Source organism: Achroia grisella, unplaced genomic scaffold (assembly GCF_030625045.1).
Source record: "Achroia grisella isolate CSIRO2021 unplaced genomic scaffold, CSIRO_AGI_Agris_v1 utg1086, whole genome shotgun sequence".
Lineage (NCBI taxonomy): Eukaryota > Metazoa > Arthropoda > Insecta > Lepidoptera > Pyralidae > Achroia > Achroia grisella.
In genome coordinates, this window is record NW_026712572.1 from 2,673,727 (window position 1) to 2,695,216 (window position 21,490).

Sequence of the window (21,490 nt, forward strand, 5' to 3'; positions counted from 1 at the left end):
GCCTCACAGGCTTGTTTCACTTTATATTATGTATATGTTATTGTGAAGAAAATAAATATATTATTAGTTTACAAAAATTCTCCCCTCTTAAGGAGAGGAGAAGGCAACTATTATATTATATATTATTATTATTTATAATAATAATAGTACTTTCATGCATATCATATAATGTATTATTTTATATCTGAGTCGTAATTATAAGGTAGAAATCAAAATTGAAATTACTATAATATAACCAAGCTATATGTGTTATAAAATTAAAATCCAATAGGAATGAATTCATATATTTTTAATCTTTATTTAATACTTGTTTTTAAATCTTGAATGTATTCTTAAATCAGCTTTGACAGGACATGGTCTATTAATAATCGTTTGTAAATAACAAAAATAATTTCCAATTACAATTAAATTAATATGTTTATTTTAACATTTATTGGTGTATATATAAAAATATTTTGTAATAATTGAAAGGTGTTACCCAAAAGTCTTATGTGACTTAACCTGGCCCCGATGACTCTTATAGAATATAGTTTGCAAATCAGATCTCATTGATCTGCTGGCAAATTTTTGACAATATTATGTACAAACAAACAGATTAACACAACATACTTTTTTATTGATAAAATCAAAATTGTGGTGGATCAAATTAAGAATCGTGAATGGAGAAATTTTTAAGTAATATTGTATAGGATTTGTACTAATATATATGTTAATGGTGTAAATTGTAGATGGCACAATTTTAAATTGAATCATTTTTGTGGAACATCAAATGAATGGCTCGCATTTTCACACACTTGTTGTAATGCACAGCCAATGTACTTAAATGAGAAATTTTATAAAATTCACAGCTTTAAAACTACGATTGTAACTGTTTTGTAATTCGTCTGGACTATGCTTATGTAATACATTTTAATTTGTTTCCTATTCTAAACATATTAAAGTTTATTGTTTGTTATTATGTATGATACATTTGACTGTAGCAATTTTAAACAATACAAGTATTTATCTGCAATTGGCAAGTGGTTTATATGTAATAACAAATTGGAAAGTCTTTGAAATTGAAACAGATTGCAACTATCTTATACCTCTAATGTTATTTTTTTTTAATTGTCATATCTATAATTATAATATTGCTCATGTATCAGATACAATATGAGCATATGGAATGCCATTATTTAGAGCAAATTGAGTGAAGTACAAATATAATATTATATATTATTAATATTATTATACTGACAAAAAACTATTACATTTACAACATTTTTGTTTTCAAGTCAATCATGTTTTTTTTATTTATATATATTTATCATATGTTTATTATAAATATATATTCATGATAATATCTCAAACTTACGTTACAATACTTATTACAAAATAGTTACAATTGTAATTTTAACATGTAACTTGTAAATTATTTTATACAATCGGACATATCCAAAATTTCACTAGCAGTGCCAATTCAATAAACAGGTATTCTGTATTGAACTGCATGAGCAAAATTAATTATGTTGTTTGTTGGACTTTCAGAGTTTATTAGTGTTTTATATGTGAAATCGTGGGTACTTCTGTTTTTTTCATAGTTATTTATAATTGTACACATTGCACAAATTGGATATTTACTGTGATTTCTTGCAATCATACTTCATCTTCCAGTTGCTGACAATTCTGAATAAAAGCATAAAAATCTAAAAACAATTGAATATAGTAACTGCAACTCCTAAAAGGTTCATATAGATTATCACCAAAATATTTATTTGAATTTAAATTATTTCAATTTAAAATATCTTTATTCTTATGATATATCAAATTTACCGTCAGTTCGGAGTGCTTTCGAGCTAAGAACTGACAAGAAACTCGGCTCTTATTCTCTTCAAATCAACTTGTACATGTTTACAAAATATATTTTTAAATTCAAATTTGGGAGGATATAGTTACCACCAGCATATGCTATTACTTTTTTGTCAAAAGGAAATAATGTAAGCAATGACCGTAACCTGGACAGACCAGTCCTCACAAGACCCATCTATGTCATCATATATCTACTTTTAATATAGTGTTTTATTTGAGAATTGTTCGCAGGTGTATTAGACAATAAAACAAGTAATCATCGACTGGAGATGGTTGTATATAAACAAATATTACAAACAGACAAAAATCACCATAGTCGTTTCTATCTACTGTTGCCATTAGCGACAGAAAAACACTCGTTGTTGATGCATTATTCATAAAAAAATATTAACACGGTGTCCCGTTTTAGAATGTGTACAATTAGCTATTTCTTTTGTTTTTTTAATTTAGATTAATTTACTAAAATGGCTCGTCTTGCCAGAAACATACTGAGTGTGAAGATATGACTGGTTCACAAATTATGTTAATGTGGTTGTGATGACGACTATGTATTCTTTTTTTATTTTTATGCTTAACGTTTAATATTAACACAATTAAAATTTTTATTTATAATTCATAAAATCATGTTCATTAATTATTTAGTCTAAAAGTGAGATATTCTTAATGAGAATTCTCATTACTGAACTCAAAATCCGACAAAAATTCCCATATCTATTAAGTATGTATATAAATGTCCGTTTTATTTGCTCAATATATTTATAGTCATTCTATTACAATATTAAATATCTTATGAAAAGGGGCTGCCAAAAAGAATGTTGCATTAAGTTTTGTTAAGTGATACATCGTGTTGGGGAAGTGCTCAAGGTTTAAAGCCAAATTGTATTATTATATTAGAAATATGCATCAAACATTCTTGTTTTTATCACAAATATGTTTTGTATTTAGGAAATAAATAGGAATTCTTCATTTGGAGTGTAACAAAATATATATAACTTATTATATGTAATAGATGTCATGTATGCAGAAATATCAAGATTTTGAAGTAAATTAAATTAAAAAAGCTGACATTATGTGTCATTTTTGTATTCAATGGGTTTCCCTGACAATTTGTGATATTGTGATGGGCATATCAAGATAAGATGTTCAATAGAGTAATGTTAATTCTAAAGTAATATTAATAAAGGCATGCTGTATTAGAATTTAAAGCGATATATTATCAATGTAAATCACTAGATTACAGGGCCAATAAACTGGATACAGTTGAGTAGCAATTCTCATTATGGGACAATTGCATGAGAATTCTCATTAAAACAGACGTTTAATGATTATTCTCATTGCAACAGGCAATTGCAAAGTTACATATACATAAAGTTAAGTTTTATTCTACTTATGAACTATTATAATCAATTTTCATATTCTAAAATAACAAGTTAGTTAATTAAATGTATTAAATTCTGATAATAGTTCAAAATATTTTTTTTACAATTTCATCATATTTCTTAAAAATAAAAACAATTGTATATAAATATATGTAAATAAAAGCCAGAAGTGCCTATTTTCCGTAATATCAATAAATGTAGTACCATAGAGTAATAATGTATATTCTAAACACTCTTTTGTGCCAAAATTAACCTATCATCGTTCTTCCAAAATCCAAACTATGGCTTTTTAGTTTATGGTATTGAGCTAGTCAATGATGTGACTGCTTAAAAATAAATACTAGGGATGATCGATATTATAAAAGTACCGATATGGACAAGTCAAGATGTCGATGTATCATAGATACCGAATAAGGTTAGAAACCATCGATGTTTCCCTTTGGTTTATCGTTGTTATTCCCCATTCTCGATTTTTTAGGCCGTTAATACGGAACTTTTTTGTGTATTATATGCAACCTCACACATTTCGAATCTGTTGTTTTATCACTGTTATCAAGACTGACGTCGATAAAAATTATCGATGTTTTACGACTAAGAATCGATGAATATCGATCATCCCTAAAATATACAAGTCGTTTTATGAGAAATAGAGTGTATGTCAAATTCTAATGATAGTTGTGTAATTGTTTTAATTATTAACAATTTGTTTAACGTAATTGTGTATAGTAAAATAAATGATCGTGTAAAAACTCTGTTTTATGCCTCTCTACTTGTAAACATTGTTCTGGATATTGTCTATGTTTTATTTTTTAATGTAAAAATAAATGTAATACGAGACTAGCCAAAATAAACATTGTATTCTTACTACTACCCTATTCGACAATAAAATATTATTTTCTAAAAATTAATTTTTGTTTCATTAGTATTCTAGTAATACATGTATGTTCATAATTACGGTCCTTATATCTATACATCAGAAGGTCTGATTTACAAGTAGATTGGTAGTTTATTTTTTTGACGTTGCACTAAAATTTACTGTTGTCTTGCAAAAGCGACCAGCTGTGACGAATAGGGGGAGGGATCAAAAATAAAATAAAAATTTATACGTTATTTATGAATGATCCCAATTTAATAATAGAATAGAAATTATTTATCAAATATTCTAAATTTTAAACTTAAGCACTCATCGCAAGATGAACGAGCAAGAAAATTTCGTAAAAGCTCTTGAATAACGGTTGATTTGTTTCAATTCGGCAAATAGTACATATTTAGTATTTATAAGGTGAAGTATATGAATATTGAATTACTAATAACTAATTTTAAACTGTGGGTTTAGTTTGTGCACAAAAAGACAGTAATGTTACTAATCTGGTGTTAGCCATAGACGTAAACAATTTATAAGACGGTTACTCTTATTTAAGACTAGCTGAGCCTGCAGTTTCACGCGCTTGAAATTTATAGCCTGTGTTAGTCTGATGTATGATATAGCTTATATCATTGTAAAGTTTCATTAAAAAAACCAGTCAGTAGTTTTAGCGTGAAAGCAGAGGAAGGCCGAAAAAGAGATGGATGGACTGTGCGAAAGATGATATGGTAAGAAAGGAAGTAAATAACGCGATGACTGCGAACAGGGATGAATGGAAGCGAAAAACATATTACGCCGACCCCAAATAAATGGGATAAGGAAGAAGCAGATGATGATGATGAGTTTTAGCGTGAAACAGTAACAAAAATCCGTCCATCCATGCTCACAAAATTCTCTCGGAATATAAAGAGTGAACTACTGTACTTGTTCATGTATATAGTCGAATTTTGTAACATGGCATGCACTGCATGATGCAGTGGTCAATTTGATTGTTATTCCAGTAAAAAACGGGGTTAAAAAAAACCTGTTGAATTTCTTGTCAGTTCTCAAGTGAATTTGTATACTGAAATAGGCAGTAGGGAAAAATATTAATAAAAAAAACTTTATGTTCATAAGCGGCTAAAATGTCCTACATGACCAGTTTATTTTTTATTTCATCGCATCTTATGACGATCGCAATATTTTGACAATATTGCTATGAATTCTGCCTATCTATATGTCTATGGCTATTACCATCATCATTTTTAAGTATATAATTACGGATTGTTTATGTTTATAATGTTATTTTTAGTGCCATAAGTGTGAGGATGTTGTGAGGCCTTCTACAGAAATACCTATAGGTATTATACCTTATGTTTATATGGATACAAAATTTACCCGTCCTTTAATTTATAATATGAAATATGTACTAATTTACTATAACGTGTACATTTTTCAAAATTGTTTCCGATCAACGGTTTATGTATGAACTATTTGCAGCGGCTGCAGCTGCAAATCTAAAACGGTTTGTTTGTTAATACATAATTAAGATCAATTAATACTTTGGTAAAACTATATAGATACGCGCAGAAGGCTTCGGCAATATTAAAATTATGAATAATTGGAATGGGAATAATCATAATTATAATAAAGATTTTATTTTTAATACATATGTTTTTTTTTATATTCTATCGTCGTGAACCAGTATTACTATCTCTATCGCAAACTCGTTGCTTTAAAACATAAAAAAAAGAGATTAAAATCCAATATTCTCATAGAAATATTAAAATATTTCCTTGAGAATATTGATATTTTCTTAAAGGGTTATCATATTTATAAATATAAACAACGCGATTAGAAAATAGTCATTTATTATATCAATAGTACGTATTATAAGTACATAATTTATTAACAAGGCATAGGTATAAAAATATTTTATACATTAAAGGAAATATATCTTAGTGCACATCAGCCAAATGGAATTGAACTACCTTTTTTCTGTATTACGGCACATATTTGCATGATGGAAAGTGGTATATCTAACAGTAGTCTATACCTACAGGGCTAGAAAATCGGAAGAATATTAAAGAAACACAGAAACAAAATTATTTAATTTGAAAGTTAATTTTTAGATTTTCACTTTATTTTTGAGTGAAATTTTCCTGAATATTCCATTAATTACCTATTATTATTTGGATTAATTACCTACATGCCCCATGTATGTAATTAACGTTAAATTTCTGACGTTACGACACCATAATACGAAATAAATATTTCAATATATATTGATATATAAATAAGATAAATATTTATTTAAATTTAATTTAAATATTTGACACCAATGCAGAAATTTGGCAACCGTAGACTCGCGAACCGTCAGTGGCGAATGGGAGATTCGAAACAACTAAGTCAACAAGTACAAGTAACATCAACAGTTTAGTTAGTACCTACCTAGTTACTATATTTAGTAAAATTAGCATTTTGTTATAGTATAAAATACTTAAAATATAAATAAATACAACTAAAATATTTCATAGACCTGCAGGTTTACTATCAAAACTTAATAAAATATAATAAATATATCAGTTAACAATTATTTAATTACATTCATCCACCATCTTATTAATATTATATTTAAAAAAACCCTTTAACATTAAACAATTTTTAACCAAACGTCAAGCATTAGGAATTAAGAAATATTCCTATTAAACTAAATTTGGTCCATCTATTTCCGTATGGTGTGAAAAACAATCCACAATAAATATAATTAATTCGATATATTTATATATGTTAGAGTTCACATCAATATTGTAGAAAAAAAACCAATAATTTAAAAAGATATTAAAAGCGGTAGTTTGTGTTTAGTACTAATGAAGTACCCACTGTAAAGATTATTAAAAATATTGTAAATAGCGCCATCTAGTATTTATAGACCGACCTACTACACTGACTTCGGTCTATAAATACGGAGGTCGGTAGTTGAATAATCCTCTTTCGTTGGGTGAGCCGCGGCATTCAGTCGACGAGCGCAGAGCGTACCGGTTGTGTTTTAGATACTAAAGTGAATTGTATTAGGAATGGGTTCATCCCGGTCTTAGTTGGGCTTAGGGGGAAGCTGCAAGTAGTGAAGGTGAGTGTTAATGCATTCTAAAAGGATCTTTTAAACCTACACCCGTGTCACAAGTCACGGGCGCTACGACAAGAATTGCTGAAAATATATGTATATACATAAATATACATAAATTAATTTAATGTATATACGAGTACATATATTAATAAATAATAAAAGGTTTAAATTGTACGATTGCTCTTCTGCCTAAAGGTTAAAATTCATTTCTATATTTTTCATAAAAGGGGATTACGTAAAACAGTATATATAAAATTATCTAATACTAGGCGTAATTTTAGTTATATATGTTACTATATATAAGTAAAACTATGATAATAAAGAAATTTCAAAAGTAGTGATGGTCAGGTTTCCGAACTGAAATAGACTTCTGCAAAATAACAGCAAATTCGATAAAATATGGAATGCAGAAAATTGTTAACAACCCATATTTGTTTTGTAATCTGTGAGGGAATAGATATAGAGGGAATAGAAAACGAGGGAATAGAACGAGGAAAATCATACGAGCTGAATTTCTTGTCAGTCGATCTCATCTCGATATCAGTATTCCAAACTGACGTTAGATTTGACATATCAAAGAGTCTGTAATAGACCAACAAAGATATTTCCAACGTGCCAAGCCACAAAAAGAAAAAAAAAGATATTTATTATTTAAAAAAAAGAGATTTTGAGTATTTTAAATTTGAATTTGGAAGGAAGGGGATTCTTAGTAATGTGGACTAATAACACCATTGCTAACAATGTACCATGTCAGGGTGACCTCCACATGGTGCCAATTGGAAACCATTGTGGTAAATTGCCATTTGCCAAGATGTGTTAACCTGACTTGACTTCAAGCCCATTTTATCATCCTCCACTGGTGCCTCGCCAGCGTACACCGTTGGCGAAGACGAGTTCATTTCATTATCATCCATATAAAATGTGACTCGAAGAACATTTACATTACATATATATTCACATATTATGTACATAACACTGAAAAGCGTTCATTATATTGCATATAACTTGGAACACAGTTGCACTGCAGTATTTGTGTTTATTTGTTATGAACTCTTCTTGTCCGACCCGGTCCCAGCTGACTGGAGCAACGCCCCTCCGACTGCCTGCCGCAACACCTGTCACACAACAAAAAATATTTCTATACAACTGTAATTTTCAGGGAGAGGGAATTGGTCAGCACATTTTTAGAGAATGAATAGTTTTAACGCGGATTCGCTCGCATAACTTGATTACTAGCCGCTAGATGGCGCTGATTTATAACTTCATTACTGGCTGTTAGATGGCGCTGATGTAGCAAAGTGTTGATTAATAAATGTTACATTTTTTGTGATGATTTTTTTAATAAAAAGTATCCAATGTTCATTCTAATACTCAAAGAACATGTGTATAAAATATAATGATGACCGGTTCAGTAGTTTTTGCGTAAAAGCGTAACAAACATACCTACTTTCACATTTATAATATTAGTAAGGGATATTGGAGTCGCGGTGCAGTCTGCGCTAGCAGTTGGAGTCATCTTATGGAGGGATTAAGATGTTGGTGAGGATTAGTAAGCCAATTAATTTTATACTCACATAGTTCCGTGCAATGTCAGCAACTCCGTCAATCTGGAGGCTTATATCTCGCAGGTTGCCACTTATCCTGAAATAAACATTACATCTATACAGTGGACCCCCGGTTATCCGACAAACGTTTTGCAGGGCAGTGTCGGACCATCGTATTTGTCGGATTATAGAGTACTGGCTAAGACCCCTTATAGTCCGAATTTTTTTACAAAAGAGTACCTTGTAATCCGACAAATTATAGATCCAATGATGATTCTTTATATTATATACATATACATCGTATAACCTGAAGTATATTGACAAACGTAATATTCAATAACAAATAATAGACATGTCGTATTTGTCGGATTATAGAGTGCTGCCGGATTATAGCGGGGAACTGTATATTTACATAATAAATCTTTAATACAAATTTAGATCCAGTGATAAGATTCTATGTTATATATGTATGTATGTATATGCACTCACACAGTATATTGTCAAAGTAATATTCAATAACAAATAATAGACAATCATCATCATCACATAGTATAAAACGAAGTCGCTGTCGCTGTCTGTCCTTATGTATGCTTAAATCTTTAAAACTACGCAACAGATTTTGAAGCGGTTTTTTTTAATAGATAGTGATTCAAGAGGAAAGTTTATATGTATATTATGTATTGTATTTAATCATATTAAAGTGATCTTCTTATTATTTTATTTTTTTTAGATTTGAATTTCAATTTGTTAATGCACCGCCAACATGAATCTCTGTTTGCCCAATGGTTGACTGGGAGAAAATGAGAGGTGTTAAGTCCGCCATGTGTACCTTTATTTGTGTATTTGTGCATTAAAGTATTAATAAATAAATAAATAAAATATAATACATGTACACCCTTGCGAAGTCACGACTCCTCATACTGTAGGTGGCTCGAAAATCCATACCTGCTGTACACCCACAAGCCCAGCGTGACGATTGAAGATATTGCTATCATTTGCCCAACAGCGACCAGGGTCTGAACTCCAAAGGTGCCCCCGAGCACGCTCAGCAGATACCCTAGAATCACTAGCCCCACCAGCACCGCCGGGGTACCGGCCATCCGGAACAGGTTCTTTCCTTCATTGTGGGCTTGCAGTTGTTGGTATTGTTCTTGAATCTCCTAAAAAATCCCAAATATATACATATTTTGTCGGTGTTATAGATAGATAGATAGATATATCGTTTATTTGTTTGTTACTAGTCACACACATAACATGTTCATAAGAATATAAAAATATATACATAAGATTTATAAAATTGTGTTTTATGTGTATTTAAATACAAAAAGGTTGGAACATTGTTCAGGGAAAAAACACTGATTTTCACTTCAACCCATTTGAGGGTACGTGAAAATAATAATTAAAATAAATATAAAATAAAAAGGAGCAATATTATTAGTGATTGTCTGTGTGGTGTGTTTATAATAAAAATAATGTAAATAGTTCAGAGTATAATTTGATATAATTTTAACTAAGTGAGTGGTGAGTTATTATAAAACTCCATTTTTTTCATAAAAAAAATCTAACTTTAAATTCATAGCGCTGACAATATTATGTGATTGCACAGTGATTGAGTGCATAGCAGTTTCTATGTTGATTGTCGCATACCTAATACTTGTTAATCTGTATTTACTTAGAACAATATTTATTTAACTAACAAGACTAACACGCAAGTTTCTCAGTAATCTAGTAATTCTGCGTTCCCAGTGAGTAGTAGAATAAAAAAAATATGTCTGTCCAAAAGTGCTTATATTAGGTTTATATGAATAAAGATTATTTCTATTTTATTATATTCCATACTTAATGGATTTGTTACAAATGTTTTATGTTAGGTATTTTGTTTAATTCCGCTATTATTAGCATGTGTGAGACCACATACATTTAGCACGGAAACCTGACCACCTACTACTGGAAGCGTCCACCAATGATCAAACTCCGAAACGTAGCAACAAGCAAAGTTCCTATACCATTTATAATATGACAATTACCTTCTCCAAACGTTCACTGTAAGACTCTGCTAATTCTGCGCCACCCATTTTCTTCTTGCTGTTAAACGCGTGCAGTGCCTTATCCTTGGCACGGCGGTGCTCGTCCTCCAGCCTCCGAGGGTCCAGGTAAGGTCTGGTGCCTCCGCACACCTCGTCCATGATCAAGTCGTATACATCACGCGCCTCCGCCACCGCTGACAGGTTGTTTGCTTCTGCTGTGGCCTAAATTATTTCCTTATCGGTTAACATTAAGTTAAATATTAAACTAAAAAAAATAAGTTGACCCTCTACACAAAAAGACTATATATTTTTTAATTTGACGCGGTCATTATATATGCATGCCATTACATAGTATAAAACAAGGTCACTGTCGCTGTCTGTCCGTCCCTATGTATGCTTAAATCTTTAGAACTACGCAACGGATTTTGAAGCGGTTTTTTTAATAGATAGTGATTCTAGAGGAAAGTTTATATATATAACTAGCTTTTGCCCGCGGCTTTGCTCGCGTTAATTTATCCCCTTAGGGGTAAAATTTATCAAATTCCTTTCTTAGGGGATGTCTACGTCATAGTAGCTTTATGCATGCAAAGTCTCAGCCCGATCGGTTTAAAATTGACAAAGTTTCATACAAACTTTCATCCCCTATTTTATCCCTTTGGGGGTAGAATTAATCAATATCCTTTCTTAGCGGATGCCTATGTCATAACATCTACCTGCATGCCAAATTTCAGCCCGATCCGTCCAGTGGTTTGGGCTGTGCGTTGATAGATCACCTTTGAGTGAGCCAGGGCAAGTAGCTATTTATAGTTAAAAACAAAGTATAGTAAGTATAGATTAGCTTGAGACTAGATGGCGCTGTGTTAATTGTACTGAATTATTATTAATACTACAAATAGAAAAGAGAAATTTCTCTCGTGTTTAATATTAGATTGCACCAGATGTTCATCAGAACATACAAAGTTTTCTCGGCTGTGAATTAATTATTCAATTGTTTTTAGAAAAAAATAATATAGATATTCTATGTTTAACAAAACATTGGCTCAAAGTGAGCAATATGATGTTCAGCTTAAACAATTATAATATTGTCAGCTGCTTCAATAGACAGTTAGTAGTAGTACAGTAGATAGATGGCGCTGTGTTAATTGTACAGGGTTATTATTAATACTACAAATTGAAAAGCCAAATTTCTCTCGTGTTTAATATTAGATTACCTCTAACATAGTCTTCGGTGTGGGGAGTTCTGATCCATTGAATATGTTCATGTACACCCGGAAGTACTGCATCAGGTCCTTCGCCTTCACCTTCTGTCCGCCGATGAGTTTCGGCACCAGGTTTTCTGGCGCGAGCAGCATTGGTACCAACTGCCTCAGGGACGCTTTGAAGTCGTCCCTTATATCTACAAGTTATTTTATAATTAACTAGCTGTGCCCGCCGTTACACACGTATGAAATTTATAGCCTATATGTTATGATGTATAAGATATATTATTGTAAAGTTTAACCAAAATCAGTAGTTTTTGCGTGAAAGAGTAACAAACATCCATGCATCTATCCATGAAGATTTTGCATTTATAATATTAGAAAGATGGGGGGAAAGGGGAGTGGTAGTAATGTGGACTGATGATCTTATTACTAACAATGTAGCATGTCAGGTTGGCCTCCACGCGGTTCCCCCTGTAAACCATCGTGATAAATTATTGGGGAATTTGTCACGATGGGCTAACTGACCTGATCTCATGCTCATCTTTTCACTCTCCACTGGTGCCCCGCCAGCGTAAACCGTTAGCGCAGGCGAGTCCATTATCATTAATAAAAAGAATATTAGGAAGACACTAAAATTAATACATTAATAACATTTTTAGTTTTTCAACAATAGTGGAGCACAAGATGAACTATGAACAGTGACTCTGATAAAAAAGACATTAGCAGAAACGAAATAAAGTGACAAGTCGTGGACAGATTTCTAATATCAGAAGTTGTGATGCCACTCATTATTTTATATATTCATTATGTCTTTTATACCTCTTACCTGCTAATTTGCCATTAAACTCAGGACTGGTGGCAACATTGAGTCCGGGGTGTGGCATTAAAAAGCAGGCCAGCTCCTCAAAACACGCGTGGATGTGGTGGCGCAGCGTCTGCAACTCCTTGTGCTGACCTTCATGGACCTACAAGTGAAGAACAATACGGATATTACTCTAGAAGACTAAGATGTCATGCCTGTTATCCTGTAATTTCACTTTCTAATTGCATCTTACAAACAAAACAGAAGAAAGAAGAGACAGCAAGCTGCTTAACGGATGAAATAGGTGAGACTAGAAAGAAAGAGAAAGAAGAGAATGCAAGCTTCTTAACGGATATAGATAAGAGACTAAGGTACTCAACACAATTTTTAAAAATTTTAGCAATTTTGTAGGTAGACAAAAACTGCTAAAAATCGTCTACTACAGGACAGAAGCATACAAATTACAGAAGCCTGTCACCTTAGTACTCAATTAAAAAAAAACAATACAAAGATTAGTAACGAATGAGAGCTTTACCCGACATTGTGATATGCTGTTCATTTAGGTGCGTATTATAGTTCTACTAGCTCATGGAGATATCAGTAGAATACACACAAAAATATTGTTAAAAAAAATATTAACAACAATTTACACACGTTACAAAACAGAGTCAATGTGGACCAGTTTTTGGTTGCTATTATCCCTCAGGTGGTCCATCAGATGGATCATCTTTTCTGGATAGTGACCTAATAAAAACTTACTATACGTTATCTATGATTTCTTTCTTCCTTCACTAGTTTCTCCCCAATTCAATTTAAAAATGAATCTGTATTTATTTAAACATGTACAAGAACAATTAAAAAGAATAAGAGCGAACTTTCTCGTCAGTTCTTAGCTTGAAAGCACTCCGAACATGCGGTAGATTTGACATATCATACGAGTCTGTGATAGACGTACATGAATAAAGATATTTTTATTTGTAGATATTGAAAAAAAGACTTATAATCTTAAGAGATTGTTTATTACAAAATGTACTAACATTTTGTTTTACTGTTATTGAATTATTTATTTCGTTTTATACTGCACTTTAAGTATTATAATTACAAAACAAATAATAAAGTTTACTCTCTTCCTCTTTTCTCCTCTATTTGCTGTACCTTACAGAGGCTACAGGGTACATAACTGACATGTCGAATGTAAACCTAACAATCTACTGTAAACTTGTGGAATTCAATGCATAAATAAATAAAAATGAATCATTACCTCAAGTCTTTTATGCAGCAGTTTCAGACCACCCTGTGCGCCGTAGGGATACTCGTAGGGTACACTCCAGTCCCTGATGAGGAACTGCAGACGTTGAAATGGTTTCCCAATGCTCTTCTGTTGCGCCAAGCTGCCGTAGTCCGTAAACAACTATTTATAAAAAATCATATGATTTTTAAATTACGTACGTATACCAACATTTTATATTTTTATGATAATTATTATATAATTGTTTTTGGTTATTTTCTTTCGTTCCGCATCAAACTTTCCAAAGGTTAACTGTTAGAGAATGTTTCTAGCATAAAGTTGGCCATTGTACCATTTTTAAGTTTTTGTTTAAATAATAATAATAATAATCTCAGGACAATTCACACAGCGCCATCTAGACCCAAGTTAAAAAATTCTTTGTATTATCGAATAATAAAAATAATAATCTCGAAACGGCTTGGACATGAAATTTTTTTCACAGTACAGAATCAGCCAACATCTATATTTCATCCCCCTAAATGTTAGGGGTAGTCCACCCCTAAATTTTTTATTTTTATTTTAAGGCAAAACAACGTTTGCCGGGACAGCTAGTCTTATATATAAAATTCTCGTGTCACAGTTTTCGTTCCCATACTCCTCCGAAACGGCTTGACTGATTCTCATGAAATTTTTTGAGCGTATTGAGTAGGTCTGAGAATCAGCCAACATCTATTTTTCATCCCACTAAATGTTAGGGGTAGTCCACCCCTAATTTTCTTTTTATTTTAAGTCAAAACAACGTTTGCCTGAAAGCTAGTGATCCATAAAAAACTCTATCAGCTTAAGTGGCAAATTTTGTTCTGATTTTTGTTGATATTTGTTGCTCTTTCCTGCAAAAGCTACCGATCCTAGATTAACATAGTAAAGTAACAAGTGAAGACATCGGTGTTCTGAGAGTTTAACCCACTGCGTTTCCGATGGTCCCGGGTTCGAACCACTCGTACCCTCACCTGTAAATGCTGTAGGTCGTCCTCCTCAATATTCTGCGAGAGGTTGTAAATGAGCACCGACGACAGCATGGTAGAGAGAGCGAACACTATAGCGTTGTCTCGCACTGTCGACTCACTGTCGAACGTGCCTTGTGTGTCCATTAGGAAGATCACCACCTGGAAACATTGTTACTAAGATATAAAATACATACCAATAAAAAACAAAAAAACATACCAATAATAATAATCAGGTGGTTTTGAAAAGAGCTTGCTGGTGAGGAGGGTGTTGTCCAGGATCGTAAGTTTGCCGAGTTGCTTATTGTTATATACTGGCCACCAGTAGCTAGTTCGAATTTTTATATATGTGATATATCTATTGACATGTGTCACAATTTTTCTATTCTAATAAAATAACTTATGTAGATATATGTATTTTACACTTATATAAATAAATAAATAATAAATAACCCTGGACGATTCACACAGCGCCATCTAGACACAAGTTAAGCTAGCTAAAACTTGTGTTATGGATACTAGATAACTGATACAAATACATAGATTTTTTTTTCGTAAATACATACATATTATACATAGAAAATACCCAGACCGATACAAACAATCGTACTCATGAATACAAATGTTTGTGCCGTGCGAGGAATCGAACCCGCGACCATCGGACGTAAAGCGGGTTCGATTCCTCGCTTTAGCAAACAACAAGCTTTAGCTAGCTTAACTTGGGTCTAGATGGCGCTGTGTGAATTGTCATGAGATTATTATTATTTATCATCCTCCACTGGTGCCCCGCCAGCGTAAACCGTTAGCGTAGGCGGGTGCATCATTCCATTAATATCCATAGACAAAGCAAGGGTACCAATATGATGTTACCTTCTCTCCATTGTCGAGGGTCGCCTTGAAGGGTTGGGACCAGAGGAGTAGTCCGGTCGTGTCTCTCTCGGAGCCGCCTCGCCAACTGAACCCTTTCAAAGGCTCATTATCAGTTCCTAACCAACCCTCTCCACTCTCGCCCAAGATGTACTGAAAATAGAAATAGAAATAAAAATAATCTTTATACAAATAAACTCAATAGTACACTTATTCTTATTATTTATACTATAATAATTTATGTATGTTTGCATATCTATAAATATAAATAAAATTGTAGTGCCTGTTTGTAATATTGAAATAACCGTTTTTTTACTACATGAATATGAATTTAAATACGGTACACACACCAAAACAACATTTTTTACAATTTTTGTCTGTCTGTCTGTCTGTTTGTTCCGGCTAATCTCTGAAATGGCTGGACCGATTTTGACGGGACTTTTTTTGGAAGGTAGCTGATGTTAATAAGGAGTAACTTAGGCTACTTTTGTTTTAGAAAATTTAAGTTAAATTAAAATACGCTTATTATTAAAAAATACGTGACCAAATAGGTTTCCATTGGTTCTAGTTCTGTATAAACGCTGATTTGGTGATTTTTTAATTGTATTTTTGAATCTGTATTACCTATTGTAAACATGTACAATATTTATTTGAAAAGAATACGAGCTGAGTTTGTCAGTTCTTCTCATGTCGAAATCATTCCGAATCGAAGATTTGACATATCATAAGAGTCTGTAATAGACCCCACATAGATAAACATATTTTTGAATTTGAATTTGTACAATAATCAATTTAATAATATTAATGTGGACTGACAAACCTTGTGGTACATATATCTGAGGAAGAAGTCCAGCAGGAAGGACTTGCCCTTGCGGAAGGCGCCGGCCACCGACAGCACGACCACGGCGCGGTCCCGGATGTCCTCGCGCAGCAGCAGCTCGCCCAGCGCCTCCTCATCCAGTATGAAGGTGTGATCTTCCTCTGGAATCACTACTGGTATGCCCCGACCCTCTGCTAAAGTCTCCAGTTTGACTGCAAATAGAAGGTTCACTTTAGACACATTTTATTTATAACTAGCTGTACCCGCGACTTCGTCCGCGTGGAATATAACTTTACTTTTCTAAAATAAACGTAGCCTAAGTTACTTCTTATTACATCAGCTACCTGCCAAGAAAAGTCGCTGTCAAAATCGGTCTAGCCATTTCAGAGATTAGCCGGAACAAACAGACAGACAGACAAAAATTGTAAAAAACATTATTTTGGTGTATGTACCGTATTTATATTCATATGCATGTAGTAAAAAACGGTTATTTCAATACTACATACAAACAGCCAGTCCAATTTTATTTATATGTATAGATATAGATATAGATGTACCTATAGATTATTGTATATACAGGCCAAAAGTCGACGATAAACCCTAAGCAGGAGATAAAATAATTCAGCACAGATATCAGAAAAAAATAAAAAGATTTTGACCTTGCATTTTTGTTAATAGAACACACATTTTTTAAATAATTATTGTATGTAGACTGTCCCAATAGTTACCGATAAACCGGAAGTAGCAAAAAAACAAGTCAGCACAAATATCAGAAAATGAAAATATATATTTACCCTGTATTATGTTCTTAATTATTGTCAACCAAATCAAATCTTTGAATTACTTGGAATATCGAACTTATGGTACTATATTACAAATTTCATTTTAACAATAGTAAGTTTATTATTATTATTTACATAACCTAATTGTACAACTAAGAACCTAAAATTAAAAAGTTTAAAAAAATATAATATGATGACTAAAATATATTATTAAAAGGGGTCCCTTTAAGCAACGTTCCGAAGATACTAGCAGCATTCCCTCTTATATTTGGATGTACATGTATTATACATATAAAAGTTCCTCTTGAATCACTCTATCAATTAAAAAACCGCTTCAAAATCCGTTGCGTAGTTTTAAAGATACATACACAGGGACGGACAGACAGCGACAGCGACTTTGTTTTATACTATGTATCTAATGCTACGTTTACATTCAGTCGCTTCCCCTGCCACTCGCGCTGCCGGGCGACAACTGAGCGAGAGGGCTGAAAGTTTCCAATGGCATGGGAATTGTTTCCACTCGTGTTTGCAATCTGGCGCTGCTCACTTCCCTTCCCACTCGGGCTGAGTGTAAATTGGGCATAATGATACGATTGAAATAAGAGCCTGTGATGATTATTACCTTGTTGCTACAATCTGTTACGTTTTGGGGGGAAGGGATATTGTTAGTAGGGATGTGGACTGATTTGCTAAAAGTGTATTATATCAGGTTGACCTCCACGCGGTTTCTGGAAACCATCATGGTGGATTTCTGTAGAATTTGTCACGATGGGCTTAGTGACCTGACCTCATGTTCATCTTATCATCCTCCACTGGCCAGTGTAAACCGTTAACCCAGGCGGGTGCCCATTCCATTATAGTATTTAAAAAAACGGTTTTAAATGCGATTCAGCAATTTTAAATAAGTTAAGTTTATTTGAATAAATGATTTTCTATCCTATTATATACTAAAGCACCGAGGAAGCTCATTTTTAAAAAAAATTATTTAATTTTCTTTTGAATCACCTAAATGAGTTATAACTGTATTGCATTGTACTAGTATTATATTTATCTATATTTAGCATTAATGTATGACATTATATAATATCAGGTATACTATATATATTATTATAATATATAATATATATAATATTTATTGGTAACCTTGTGATTGTTTTTTGCTATAACTGCCCCAGAACGCTTTCTGTATACCTAAAGGTTAGCTGGTGGAGAATGCCATACGGCATTAAGCTCGCCTATGTACAAGTTATATTGTCATCATCATCATCATCATCGCAGCCCGGAAGACGTCCACTGCTGGACATAGGCCTCCCCCAAAGATCTCCACGACGATCGGTCCTGCGCTGCTCGCATCCAATGCCTTCCAGCTATCTTGACCAGATCGTCGGTCCACCTTGTTATAGTGCATTGAAATTAAAATTAAATAACAGTATGTCATTTAGTATTATATTAAGGAGAGCACTTTGGGTTGTTTCAACCGAGCAACTGATACGCATATTACCACCTACTCCTTTGTATAAACTAGCTGTACCCGCGACTTCGTCCGCGTGGAATTTTACTTTACTTTTCTAAAATAAAAGTAGCCTATATTACTCCTTATTACATCAGCTACCTGCCAAGAAAAGTTCCGTCAAAATCGGTCCAGCCATTTCAGAGATTATCCGGAACAAATAGACTGACAAAAATTGTAAAAAATGTTATTTTGGTGTATGTGCCGTAATTATATTCATATGCATGTAGTAAAAAACGGTTATTTCAATATTACAAACAGACACTCCACTTTTATTTATATGTATAGATAGATGCATAGATATAGATGTATAGATATATATCATTTGTTTTTATATAAACTACCAAACCAATAAGAAGAGATAAAAGTTATAACATGTTTGTTTTATAATCGAACATACGACCACTCCCTCACTCACTGTAGAGTTAAACCGCTAAACCACAAAGGTTGATTGATCCTTTTCCGAAGTTGATTATGTTGAATGAACGTATTACACGATAATACGTTTATTCAGTTACGTATTTGAAGCGAATAGAATAAAAAATATGCTTGAAGTGTTTTTTAAATGGATGATAATGGAATGGTGCCTTAGAATTCAAATATTCAAGTAGGTCTATTACAGACTCTTATGATATGTCAAATCTACCGTCAGTTCGGAATGATTTCGAGATGAGAAGAACTGACAAGAGAGTTTCTTGTATGAAGCTCGTATTCTTTTCAAATAAATGTTATACATGTTTACAATAATCAGATTCATTTTTAAATTCAAAGTTGGGAGAATAGAGTGACTATAGAATATTTCGCTGTGTCATCCACTCGGATTCCATTGTGATTTCTAGAAGAGACCATGTGGAGGTCGTCCTTATATATTATAGTATGTACATTGCTATAAATAGGATCATAACTAAGATGAAATTTTTTTATAATGTAACACATTACATCTTAATAATATTATAAACGCGAAAGTTTGTAAGTATGGATGTTTGTTACTCTTTCACGCAAAAACTACAGAACGGATTTTGATGAAACTTTACAGTAATATAGATTCTGCATCAGAATAACAAAGGCTATATTTTTTATTGAAATTTAACGAGGGTGAAACCGCGGGTACGGCTAGTGTTTAATCAATTTTACAGTTCGAGTCTTGGTTGAGTCAATTAAAGATATTAGAATTTAAAATTGATCTCGTTTTTATATAATACAATATATGTAATACAAAATTATCCCGTTGTGAAGGCCACAAAATTTATGTGATTTTGTAGCGTGTTATCTCTCACACACATATGTAAACAAGGAAACTACAACTACAATCTCATTGAAGCGAATACTACACCTAAAACCGGAAGCATCACAATATTCCATTTATAACCACATACATTTCAATACAAAACATAAAACTATTTCTATGAATGAATCATTAAACTACAGTGCACCTAATTGTAATTCTAAACACAAAAGTAAAACTTAGTTAATAAGACTAAATTAGGGTGCACCCATTGAATCACGGCATGTTCGTATCTGACATAATATTCTATATATATCTCGCTTACACACCGCCAGCAGAGGCGAGAATTGTGAGAACCGATCAATACTTACTAGGCATCTTGTCTGTTATTATTAAGCAGCACAAAACACGATTCACTGATTATAAATTATAAATAAACACAACATCTACGCCGGAGGCAGCTAGCCGACTGATTTTGCCTTGGTAAGGTCATATTATGATGTCAGCATACGAACGTCTGTATGCATTGTATTGCACGGGGTGATGTCATACGAGAATATATCGGTCCGGTTTAATTATCCGTTTTTTTAATCATCTTAATTACTTATTTAACTAATTATATGGAATTTTATAAAACATTTTTACAATCCTTTTAATAATGTCAGAATGACGAATGTATTTTAATGTACCTGCGCAGAGCAACGGTGAGGCTGCAGACTGGTGAGTTACGGTTTCGCGTTGTACCGTAAACACGCTCTCTTTTGCCATAGTCTTTATTAAAAGTAATTATATAATCGTAACAAAAGATAATCATCATTTGCTGGGACTAACGGTCTCAACAGCTATAAAATAAAGCGCATAATATTCACTTTTGTATTTAAAATACAGCTATATTCAGATGCGATTCCTATTTTAATTCGGGTAATATTTGTCCTAATATATAATAATAGTTTTGTTTTGTAATAATTGGATATATTAGGTGTTATGGAAAACATCGTCTTTACAAAATCTGCTGATATCAAGTATAGAAATATTAACCATATATTTAACTAGTAGTTTTATATTCACCACTACCATTCGATTTTCTTTTATTATTATACTTGCTGACACGCGCAATTTGTCTGCATCACACTTACTTGACAATTATCTTTATATTTGGCCCAATTCATTATTTAAATATAGCCTTTGTGTTATTCTAATATATAAGCTATATTACTATAGAGGTACATCAACATCCGTTCAGTAGTTTTTGCGTGAAAGAGTAACAAACATCCTACCATT

At 32.5% G+C, this 21,490-nt stretch overlaps 1 protein-coding gene across 1 annotated transcript; it reads right to left on the bottom strand.

Annotated features, from left to right (window-relative positions):
- Positions 1-7,670: 7,670 nt before the first annotated feature.
- On the bottom strand, positions 7,671-20,673 carry LOC131843728 (atlastin-like). The gene is made up of 11 exons (XM_059192459.1): positions 20,581-20,673; positions 16,693-16,904; positions 15,876-16,025; positions 15,012-15,167; positions 14,035-14,184; positions 12,798-12,936; positions 11,981-12,165; positions 10,770-10,991; positions 9,688-9,902; positions 8,773-8,839; positions 7,671-8,313 (listed from the first exon to the last, which is right to left on the bottom strand). The coding sequence occupies exons 1-11, from the start codon at positions 20,585-20,587 to the stop codon at positions 8,242-8,244; spliced, it is 1,575 nt and encodes a 524-aa protein (XP_059048442.1). The 5' UTR covers positions 20,588-20,673; the 3' UTR covers positions 7,671-8,241.
- Between the last annotated feature and the right edge of the window lie 817 nt (positions 20,674-21,490).

What these genes read in the sequence shown, in the direction of transcription:
- LOC131843728 (XM_059192459.1), bottom strand. An exon ending in CCCTCGACAATGGAGAGAAG is followed by an intron (nt 15,168 to 15,875) that starts GTAACATCATAT and finishes CAATGTTTCCAG; the next exon opens with GTGGTGATCTTCCTAATGGA. An exon ending in CACCGAAGACTATGTTAGAG is followed by an intron (nt 10,992 to 11,980) that starts GTAATCTAATAT and finishes GAAATAATTTAG; the next exon opens with GCCACAGCAGAAGCAAACAA.